Source organism: Balaenoptera ricei, chromosome 18 (assembly GCF_028023285.1).
Source record: "Balaenoptera ricei isolate mBalRic1 chromosome 18, mBalRic1.hap2, whole genome shotgun sequence".
NCBI lineage: Eukaryota > Metazoa > Chordata > Mammalia > Artiodactyla > Balaenopteridae > Balaenoptera > Balaenoptera ricei.
Genome location: NC_082656.1, coordinates 75,462,125 through 75,474,094, shown reverse-complemented (window position 1 = coordinate 75,474,094; position 11,970 = coordinate 75,462,125). Strand labels below are relative to the sequence as shown.

General features: G+C 39.4%; 1 protein-coding gene across 1 annotated transcript in view; it reads left to right on the top strand.

The window, feature by feature from the left end:
• The first annotated feature begins 171 nt into the window (after nucleotides 1-171).
• CCDC168 (coiled-coil domain containing 168) overlaps nucleotides 172-11,970 on the top strand; it is a 30,449-nt gene continuing 18,650 nt past the window's right edge. The window contains exons 1-4 of the mRNA XM_059902908.1: nucleotides 172-399; nucleotides 524-557; nucleotides 655-688; nucleotides 7,253-11,588. Coding sequence (XP_059758891.1) covers nucleotides 172-399; nucleotides 524-557; nucleotides 655-688; nucleotides 7,253-11,588 — 4,632 coding nt within the window. The remainder of the gene's footprint in view (nucleotides 400-523; nucleotides 558-654; nucleotides 689-7,252; nucleotides 11,589-11,970) is intronic.

The window sequence follows — 11,970 nt, the reverse complement described above, 5'->3', positions numbered from 1 at the left end:
GAGCAATCACTGCTGCACTTGACAAGGCACTGGGCAGCACTGGACATTTTTTTTCTGGCAGAGCATTGCATGTGGTTATGAGATGGGCATACCACCTTTTTGTGTTTTGGGGCATCCAGAATCGAGGACTTTGGAATGAAGACATCAGTCTATTTCACATATTACATAAAAATGCCAAAGCAATTTTATTTCTTTAAAAAAGTGGGTGGATTGGAAAATAATGCATTTTTGACATTATGGGACCTTCTAGAGTCCTGGACTTCTCAAAATAACTGGATGGCAATCTTATTTATAATTTTTCTGGGAATTATCTTTGAGATCATACTCATAAAGATTTGTACAGCCTTTCAGAAGAAGCCTGCACTTCCTTCAGAAAAGGATAATACAGATGCCCACAAGGTAAGAACAAATGCTTGATTTCCTTTTCCCCGATTTTTCAAAGTAACACATAAGAATAACTTATAAAATTGTGGAAGTTTGATATTTGGATTACTCTAATATTTTATTGTCTCCCTTGAAACAGAAAGAAGACAGTTGCCTTAAAAGCATGAAATTTGGTAAGTATCCTACAATTTAATATTTTAATATAAAACTTGTTCAGCCTGAGCTTCTCCTTTTGGTGTTCTGACATTTTTTATTCCCATTTATCTCTAGATAACTGGTCAATTCATTCATCTTCAGAAGAAAGGTAAGTGATGTATTCTGAAATTAGATGAAACAGGTTGGTTTTGTTCTACTCAAAATTACATCTGAATTACAGAAAAGGGTTTTCCCATTTGTATAGAGGTTGACAGCTGTTCAACATCTTAATTCAGTCGAACTCTGATTTTTTAAATGGTTGCTCTGTTCCAAGCTGTGTTAAATGGCTTTTTATGTATTGTTGAAATTATCATTTTAGGTAGGTAGACTCATTACCGTTTTTACAAATGAGGAAAATAAAGCTTAGAGAGGTTAAGTGGCTTGCTTCCCTACCCCATCCTCTCTCTCCAGTACACATGAAGAAGAAATAATCACCAGTTCTGAAAATTCAGTTGAAAAATATTCATTTAGCACCTACTGTGAACCGAGCAGATCCTGAGCTAAGTGCTGCAAGAGTGACATGAAATGAGTTTATATCATCAGCATCCTAAGGATGCCTGAGTGCTAGAGATTAAATACAGACACCACTACTCTTGTTGCTATCAATATCTTAATTGTTTTCATCAAAGTCCGTTCAGCAATCATTAGATATCCCTATACAATGGACATTGGCTTTTATACTGGGATACAATTAATAAGATAGTATCTGTTCTCTGGAAGCTTATACTCTTGTGGAGGAGACTTAGATATAAGGATGATTGCTTGCAGTACGGTAACACAGTGATAGGAGTACTATGAGAACATTTAGGAGATACCTAAGCCAGCATAGGGGTGTTGGGCTGGCTTCATGAAGAAGGTTATACTGGAGCTGAATTTTAAAGGTAAGTGAAAATTAGTCAGAAAAAGACAGTGGGTTAGGAGGATAAGAAAGGCAATTATAAACCATGAGCAGAGGCAAGGAAATAAGGAACAGGGTATGTGCAATAAATTATGATGATTTCAGAGTTGCTAGAATGCTAAGGACGGGTCAGGGAGTAGTGGGAGATGAAGGTGAAAAAATATGCCGGAGTCAGATCATGGGGGACTTTCTATACCCTGTTAAGAAGCTTGGAGTTTATTCTGATAGTGAGAAACCACTGAAGGTGGTTAAGCGTAGGAGTGACACAGTTTTGTGTTTCAGCTAGATCACTAGTAGCTAGCTGTGTGGAGTATGCATCTGAAAATTACTTTAATTTCTTTCAGTTGTCAGGTGTAAAGGGGCTTTATTCATTTAATCTGGTTGCTCTATTTTTATATGAGTACTAGCAACTCTAGTTATAAAGTGGGTGTCCTGAGAAGCAGTAACAGTATCTGGAAGTACGGGGAGGTGGAATCCCGGTCAGAGTTGGTTGGGAACAGGAATGCCAGAGCAAACCAGGACACCTCAGAAGTGCATCCACCATAAACGATCATCCAGAAGTCAACTGGACAGACCAGGAGTTGGTGTTTGAGGTGTACAGGGCTTAGGTGTGCACTGTGGTTGAAGATTCTCATGTAACTAAAAGCCAGAGGATTGACAGACAAGAGAGGAAGCCACAAGATGAAGTGGGGAGGAAAGGATTTTTAGCACCAGGATCAAGATAATCTGAGAGTTTCCCCATCCCTCTGTGCCATTATTCCATTCCTGCTTAAGCGGAATTAAATACTTTTAATAGGCTTTAGGGAAAAGTAATTGAGAAGAAAAAATTGGGGGGGATGGTGTTGAGGGAAAAGGGTTAGGAAAGAGATATGGCTTCCATGGTGGCAGTACATCGTAGTGAAAAAACACATTTTGAATTAAAAAGGTCTAGGTGTATGTCATAGTTCTGCCTCTAAATGATGGCATGGCCTTGGGCAAATGACTTAAGCTCACTCCTTTTCCTTACTTTCAAAATAGCAGTTAGAAGAATTACCTCTTAGGAATATCAAGAAGATTAGTTAAAGTGATATGTGTAACAAAGCAAAAATATTTTACCGTGGCACCAGAATTCCTTTTTGGGGTAGAATTATATTTGGGAGAGCATCTTAAATTATTTTGAGATAAAAGGGCTTAAATATTGGTAGAACCTCAAGCATAAAAATGGTTAAAGTTGCACTGCATCAGAGACTGAGTGGGTTTTGTCTTGCTTATGAGATGAGAGAGAAGAGAAAGGGGAGGGGTGGGCAGAGAGGAGGGAGGAGCAGGGGAGGCGGTGTGAGGCTCGGGACTGAATGGCACGAAGGACGTCAGAGGGTGAGCCTACCACCCAGTATCCGGAGTCAGGGAGAGCCGTGCTGGCCAGGCACAGTCTCAGTGAGCAATGCGAACTGCTGATCTTATATCCATTGAGTTTTGGGAGATGGTTTGTTTCAGGGTTGACCTCAGCCGTAGACGTGTGTTCCTGGGAAAGTCTGCCATCAATTGCCTGAGTTTCAAAGATTAAAGCTGTCACTGGTTGGTTTCAGAAGTGTATTTCCTGAAGCGAGTTACCATTGATAGACAAAATTGTTTAAAAGCAGATTTGGTGTTTGTTACTATGACTCTAGGATTATGCTACGACTCTATGCCATTGATTGATTTAATTGATTTACAACCACTTCTAGTACTTACTTGTTGCCATGGCTATAGAGCTGTCAGTCTTTTCCTAGGAGTATGGGGAGTTCTTTTTAAATTTTCAAAGGCCAGTTGAGATTCCCTGGTGGGGAGAGGCCAAAGGACATTTAAAAAATAGACAGACATGCCTGACGGTTAAGTGGGAGTTGTTTGCTTTGCTGTAGTTAACTCCCTTCTATATCTGCCTCTAGCTTTTCGTTAAACTTAGCCACATGTATGGGTGGCTTGTGTATGTGTATTTTTCCCCCTTCATTGAACCTGAAGAACGGGTTGGGTTGTATGTCTGGATCAGCTTGCTGTGGACAAGCGTTAGCCATCAGAAAGCTAGAGGTGAAAATGGCCACTCAGCAAATATTACTGAGGGCCTACAATGTGCTGCAGGCCCTTGAGATACAGCAGTGAACAAAACAGACATTGCTTCCCACCTTACGTTTTAGACAGAGGGGAGTCTGATAGTAAATGACAACATGATAAATAAATTATATGGGAGGTGGTGATAATTATATGTGATATGGTAAAACAAAAGATAGTGTAGGGTAAGAGGAATCAGGGTGCCAGAAGTAGGAGAAGAGAGGTAGGTGCAACATATGTGGTGGGATTTAACTAAAGCCTTGAAGGGATGGGGAGTTAACCAAACAGAAATGGTAGAAGAGTATTAGAGAGGTTGGAGAATAGATGACCAGATCATGGTTGGACCCTGCAGGCCATCTTAAAGATAGTGGCTTTTACTCTGAGTGACAACAGGGGATCATTGTAGAGTTTTATATGGGAGAATGATATGTTCTGTCTTATATTTTTAAAGGATTATTCTGCCTGCAGTGTTGAGAGTAGACTATACTGGGTCAAGGGTCTAAGCAGACGGCAGGCTTTTGCAAGTAATCCAAGTGAGAGATAAAAGTAACTTAAACCAGGGTGGTAGCAGTGGAGATGGCAAGAAGTGGTTAGGATATACTTCAAAAAGTAGAATCAGTGGGGTGTGTGGATGTGAGAGAAAGGAGGCAAAGATGACTCCAAGATTTTTACCTGAGCAAGTAGGAAAGGTGCAGTTGTCATCAACTGAGATGATGACAGCTGTGGGTGGAGCAGGTTCTGATGGGGAGATGAGGAATTTTGTTTTGCAACCGTTGAGTCTTAGATTGATTGGGCATCCAGTAGAGATAGTAAGTAGTCTGGGAGAGATGTCTGATAGAGACAGTGAGTTTGGGGGTTCTTGGCACATAGGCAGTATTAAAAGCCACAGAGAGGGTGAGATTACAAAGGGACTGTGAGAAGATAAGAGGAGCAGGGGCTGAGCCCTGGGGCGCTTCAAAGAGGGCAGGAAGAAGAGGAGGAACCAGCAAAGAAGACTGACGAAGAGCTACCAGTGAGTTAGAAGGATACCCAGGAGAATATGTGGTCTGGAAGCTCTCCAGAGCAGGAAAGACAAATAGTTATATAAGGTATACAAGTTAGGTATCAGGCCAATATCCCTTATGAATATAGATGTAGAACCCTCAACAAAATACTAGCAAACCAAGTTCAGCAGCATATTAAAAGGATTATATACTCTGACCAAGTGGGATTATCCTCAAGAATGCAAGGTTGGTTCAACATACATCTAGCATTATTTTATTATGTTTAAAATCATAATATTAAATTGTTGAAATATTGGTCTTGCATTTCAGCTTTTTTCTATATTTTCCCTGAAATGTGCAAAAAACTAATTCTGTTTATGTCTCATATTTTCACTGTTCACTTTCCTAAGTGAATAATACTCCTGTCCTGAGGAAATTTTATCCTAATTATGTCTGGACACTGCTATAACTTGTTAGGGTCACCTGGATTCCCTAGAATGCTTATGCATCCTGCCTGTATCAATTAGAATATTTTAATTCTCAAGTAACAGAAAACCACGATTCAAACTGGCATACCAAGAAGAGAATTTATGATAATCATATAATAGGAAATCCTGAGGTAGGATTTGCTTCAAAATTGGTTGATACAGTGGCTCAACAACTTCATTAAGGTCCTGTAACTCTCCCTCTGCCTTTCCTCATGTTGGTTTTACCTTAAGGTGAACAGAAAGATGGCCACAAGAGTTTCAAAATCAGACCAGCAATGTCCAGAGGAAGTAAGAGGCCATTTTTTTCTCTGTCTTTCCTGGGAACAAGGCAACTTTTCCCAGAAGTTGTTAAAAATCTTTGTCTTATGCTGGGATTAGTTCATGCCCATTCCTAATCTAATTACCATGTTAGATTTAGCCTAATCATTTGGGGTAGAATGAATGTTGAAGAGTCCACATCCATGATCATTACTGCAACTCCCAATTTTGCTCTAGTAGTAAGGACATGATACTAAAGATAATGGGTAGGTGTATTAGGGTTCTCCAGAGAAATAGAACCATTGGAAGATAGATTAATAGATAGATAGATAAATATAAAAGGAGATTTATAGGAATTGGGTCACATGGTTATGGAGGCTGAGAAGTCCCATGGTGTGCCATCTAAAAGCTGGAGAACAAAGAAAGCAAGTGATATAATTCAGTCCAAGGCAGAAGCCCTGTGGGGAGCGGGTGTGCAGCACTGGTGTAAGTCTCAGAGTCCAGAGGCCCAAGAACCAGGGGCTCTGATGTCTGAGGGCAGGAGAAGATGGACGTCCCAAGAAGAGAGAGGGAGAGTTTGCTCTTCCTCCGTCTTTTTGTTCTATTCAGGCCCTTAATGGATTGGATGATGCCCACCCAGTTGGTGAGGGCATATCTTCTTTACTCAGTCTACTGATTCAAATGCTAATCTCCTCCGGAAACATCCTCACAGACACTCAGAAAGAGTGTTTTACTGGCTTTCTGGGCATCGCTCAGCCCAGTCAAGTTGGCACATAAAATTAACCATCACAGTTGGTAACAAAGATGTGTATACAGCCTGTATATTAGATGTTAATAAATTCTCTTAACAGTTGAGAGAAGTTGAAAAAGTATTTAACGTATTTTAAATAGTCACCTAATAATTTTGTGTTCTCTATGAAAAACGGCAATCAGTAGTTTAGCCGAAACTACTTCAAATTCTAATTAGCAGAATCCAAATCAATGAGATTTTCCTGTATAAAAAAGCATTTAGAAAAAATGATTTTTGTGATGGGGTATATTTTGATGATTTTATATATTATCTTCATTGTTTACGATGAAGCATTATTTAAAAGTAGGGTCATTCTTCCAGTAAAGTACAAGATAATCTATGTTCCCTGAACAAACAGCTACCAGAATTTCTGACTTAGCCTATATGAGTTTCAGTTGATGACTTTAGGCTGCCTTACCATTAAACAAAACTTAAGGTGCATCAGAATCACCTGGAGAGCTTGTTAAAACTCAGATTTCTGGGCCCCATCCCCAGGTGTCTGATTCAGTAGGTCTAGGGTGGGGCCTGAGATTTTGCATTTCTGCTCATTTCCCAAGTGACGCTGATGCTGCTGGTCTGAGCATTGTTAGACCAAGCCTAATCATTTGAGGTAGAAAGGATATTGGAGAATCCACATCCATGATTGTTATTTCAGCCCAAAAGTATGTTGAGAAGCAGTACCCTAAAATGTAGGCTTTTCTCTTGATCAAAAACAAACAGCTGTTAAAATAATCTGGACTTACTTATAGAAAGCTATAGTTTATGGTATTGGACATTCTTCTGTGGTACCTCTTAAAGTTCCATAAGGATATTTTTACTCTTGTCAAAACTTTCCTACACAGAACAGAAACAAACTGATATTCCTTTTAAAAGGATATAATCTTAACCTGCAACTTTGACTGTCAAAATAGACAGTCAAAAGTAGACTTTTGGACAGGTTTTTGAGGAAGAATCCCTCATTCTCCTAGATATGAAAATAATTTACTTCACTTTGTCAGTGGATTGATTTATTAAATGAATGACACTAGGTAATGAATTAGTGTGTAATGTGGACAATGACTTTCCAATTTATCTCTATACTGAGCTATGTTTTTATAGACTCTATTGGGCTTCCTTAAATCTAGAAGAGAGTTCCTGTAGAAAATAGGTCCTCAGTGACAGTTGATTTACACACTGCTTTCTTATATTTCAGAGTTGATGACTTTTCAGAAAGAACAATTACTTCATCACTTACATCTGAAGGAAATGAAGGTAACTTTGGAGACAGAGTTTCACTGCCAGATGAACCAACACGGGCAAGTACCAGTGAAAGTAAATATCGCCTAAGTCACTTTAGTGAAAGTCATGAGCCATCTTCAGATGGTACTAGCTCGTCTTTGTCACTGTTTCATTCAGAAGTACAGGGAAATTTTCCAAGGTGCAGAGGGTGTCCTGAAAACGAACATGAAACAATACAGTTTTCTTCTAAGAAATTATTTTCCATAATGAAAGACAACGAAAATAAAAATTTGATGTTTTCTTCTGACTTTAACTTTTCAAGAATTTCTAGAATCATTATAGAAAGTGAAGATATAGATGTGGCACCATGCCCTCCTGCCCATTTATTACTTTCTAGAGACCAAGTCAGACTTCTGGAAGAAAATGTGAGAAATCAAATTCCTTTAAAATCCAAAGCTACTTTAGAGAGTAAAACTCCCTATCTGTACTCAAGGTCTCAAGAGCCCTTGATTCAGAATCAACATTCTGTTAGAAGGGACATTTCTGCCGAAGCACAAGATTCTTTTCCGGGACAAAGTGCTCTTCCGAATCAAGATTTTTCTGAAGCCCAATTTACTAGTCAAGCCCAACAACTTGTTAACAACCAGGTATCAATCAATAGCCAGCCTGATATCAAGGCCAGATACGTTGCTCTGCCTCAAGATTTGATGAGGAAACCACTTTCCAGCAGCACACAAGACTCCTTCCAGACCCAAGATAGGGACAGGAGCCAACATTTGGTCCAAGTCCCATATTCTGTTGAGACTCAAGATTCAATCAAGGACCTAGAGTCTGATACAAAACACTCAGAAGAGGCCCAATATTCTGTTTGGTTTGAAGATTCAAACAAGATTCAATATTCAATCCCAGGGCAAAATAATATTTTTAATAATGCCAGACATCTAGTTTTAGCTCTAAGCCCAAATTCAGTTGCTAAAGTGATGCCACAACTAAAGAGTGTAAAGACAAAGGGCCAGAAACAAATTGCTAGCTCAGAATTAAACCAGTATCCTGCATATGGCTCAGTGCCTCTTTCATCTACCATGACCAGGCAGAAAAACAGAAGAAAAACATTACACAGTAAAAGTAAATTTAGTCTCAAAGTTCTACCTCAAAAGTCAAAGAAAACACCAACTTCATGGGTATTTCAAATCACAGTATGTCACACTTCAGAATATGGCAAGTTAAGACACAGTTATAAAACTAAGAAGAAAGAGTTACATCAAAGAAAAGGTATATCAGGTTTAGCATTGTGTCTTATTTATGCTTTCAAGCTTGTTCCTCCTTATATTAGGAAGTATTCCAGGAAAAGACTAGCGAAATTTATGCCAGGTTTAACAGGATGTAGGCATTTTCTGCTGAAGCAAAATAAGTCACTGTATGCAGAGAAAGTCAACTATGCAGGGCCTGTTGAGAAAAGAGGAACCTCAGGGAGTACTAAAAACGAAAAGCATCATGGCAGAGACAATAAAGAACTAAAACACATTTCACCAAAAATTCCACCTCAGCTAGAAGAGTCTTTCATGGTCAATATTTATCAACAAAAAGCACCTTGTTCTTCATTAATAGAAACAAACTGGAAGAATAAAGAGTCTCTTAAAGACCCAATTTTACAAGCAAAGGAAATGGACATTACAGAGTTTTGTGCCCCAAATAGTGAAAAAACATCTGACCTGCATATTGCAAAGCATGAGACACCTTTAGAAGAAGCTATATCAGCACCTTTGCAGAAATTTGATTCCTCTCCCAAAATGGAGTCAGACAGAAGAATGAAAACATGCGAGGACCTAAAAAGTACAGAGAATTCACATCTTCTACTTACAAGTGGAGAGAAGTTACCAACTAGTACGTCAGAAATGCAAAGGTGCTTTCCAAAGGGAAATACCCATGAAAAAGAAGATTTTCTTGAAATTGTTCTGGAGTCTTCAGATGTCAATTTGCTCATTTCACTAGGAACCAAAAAGCATAAAAGCAGTGAACAGTCAGCAGGTGTAGAAATTCAAGAGAGTCCAGAAGGTGTAATTGAGAAGGAAAAGAAACCATTAATAGTTAATGTTACAGAAGATGGTGACCTGAGTGAAAGTGAGGAACTCGAATGCAACACTAGAAGCAGCATAAAAAATAGGCAAGATGAAAGAATATCTGATGCATTTCACGATGCCACTCACACTGCCCTTTCTGAACCACCTCATATGGAAATGCAGAGTGGATTAAAAACCAAGACAGATACATCAAGAATAGGGCTTAGTCATTCAGCGGTAAAGCAAGATGAATTACCAGATGACAAAAAAACATGGAGTGCAGAATACATTGAGAAGAGATGTATATTTAAAAAACCACAAGAACATGACAGAGAGGAAGAACAACAGGCTCTGCAAGAAGCAGATCCACAGCTAACACTAGGTTTCAGGTTCAGTCTACAACTAAAGCAGAAGCCCAAGTACGTCAAATTTGAAATAGGACAGAGCTGTTCAGAAAGTAGAACAACTCAAAATGAAGAGCTAGAGGTACAACCACACACTCTTTCTACAGAAACGATTGTGGGCACTGGTCCATGCCCCACAATGGATCCATTTCAAGTTGAGAAGGTGAAGCAAAGCACAGACAGACCTACAGGCAGGGAAACTGCAGATCCAGTGCATCCTCTTACAGTGTCACAGAGCTTGCCAGTTTTAACTGAAACAACAGAACATGGTGTCCCATTGTGTGGAAGCCCCGGAAAGCCCCTGGATGATCAAATTACAGAAGAAAAGGAAGACTTAAAAAGAGTTTTACCTGAAGTTGCCCTGGGGTCTCTCCACAGGCGTATGCTTCCTTTATCAAGTGAGAAAAGGCAGAGAATCAGAAAAAAATTACCAGAAACCAAAAATGTATGCTGTCTCAACCGTGTAATTACGAAAGTAAAGACGCCACCAATACATCGTAGAAGAAGATTGAGAGATGATTTCAAAATCATGATTAAACAAATACTGCAAGATGAAACTGTGGCAGATATGCTTCTGAATGTTATTGACCCTCATGTGTCTATTTTGCCTTATATTATAACACACAGCAGATTAAATGCAGAGAATCACAGTCATACCAAGCTAAAACAAGAGATATCAGAAGTTGAAAGAGAAGAAAAGTGTTCAGATACCATTACTAAAGGAAGTGACTCTGGAGACACACCAGAAGCAGCTAAATTGCAAGATGAAGTGAGTGGGGAAAAAGAAGCTTCACCAGAAGCAGTCCTTGAGGATCGCTGGAACCTCAGATTGGATGCATATCCAGAGAAAGAGCTTAAAACAAAGAAAGAAATGCAACAACCAAGCACATTTGCAGAAATCATGATGGAGTCTGTTTACTCGGCCATAACAGATCCATTTCATGCTGAGAATATGAAGAAAAGCCTGACCACACAAACAGATTTAAGATGCACTGCACATTCTGAGATGCCTCCTCCAGCATCAGAAAAATCACTGATTGGAGACCCTTTAACAACAAGAGAAAGTGATGTTCCAGATTATGGAAGTGATACAAGGGAAATGGTTTATTCTTTTGCAGAAACAAAGGCAGAATTACCCAAAGATTTACCAGCAATTTTCCCAGAGACTTTTAATTGCCACATGCCTGTTTTATCTCATTCTAAAGTGAAGAAAAATAGAGTAAGATTCTCACACCTAGAAAGCAGAGTGAAGTCCAAGTCTGTACACATGAAAGCATTGAAGCCGTCAATTTCACAAATATGTAATATCACAGGTCATAGAAAGAAACTGGAATCTGACTTTAAGGCCAAGTTTGAAAAGATCAACAAAGCTAATGGGCTGGCTTATGAATTTCTAAACACCCTTTACTCTCCTGTGTACAGCAGGTTACAAGGAGAGACAAACAGCTTCTGCCATGCTCAGGTAAAGCTCCAGGGACTAGCACATGAGGGGAGACCACAGTATGTTGATTTCTTTGATAAGAGTAGTGCATTCTATGACAGAGAAGGAAAAGTACAAGATGGAGAGGAAGAGGAGCAAAAAACGTTGCTGGTAACTGCTCCGCAGCATACCCAGTGCCTCTGGATCAATGGGTATCAAGGGAAAGAGACCCACCTTGCCGAACCAGACCCAGCACTGGACCGTTTAACACAGGAACAAGATATACAGCACCGAACATGCTTTACACAAATTGCTTTGCAGACTGGCCTCCAGATGGGTCCTCGAGAAGCTAAGGAACTCCAGAAGATCAACAAACCAGAAGATGACATAACAGCCCCTACGGGTCTGGAGATTCCAGCTCCCGAAGCAGGGAACTCATCACTTGATAAACTTTTGAACACTACAACAGAGTGTGGCTTACCATCTGGTGGAAACCTTAAAAGGGAACTAGATTCTTATTTTGTGGGGAAAAATTCAGAGTTACCAGAAAATTTGCAAGTGACCTTCCCACGGTTTTCTGATTCTGTTGACCCCTTTGTTTCTAAATCTAAAAGAAAGAAAAACATATTAAAATTAGCAAGGAAGCAAAAAACAGTGAGTCGTAGGTATAGAACTATGAGAGAACAAAAGCCATCAATTTTGCATATGCTTAATGGCAGGCAGAGCAAGGCGCTGCAATGCAATTTAAAAACAAAGATGAAGAATCCACAGCAAAATAAAAATATAGCAGATGCATTTTTGGATATCA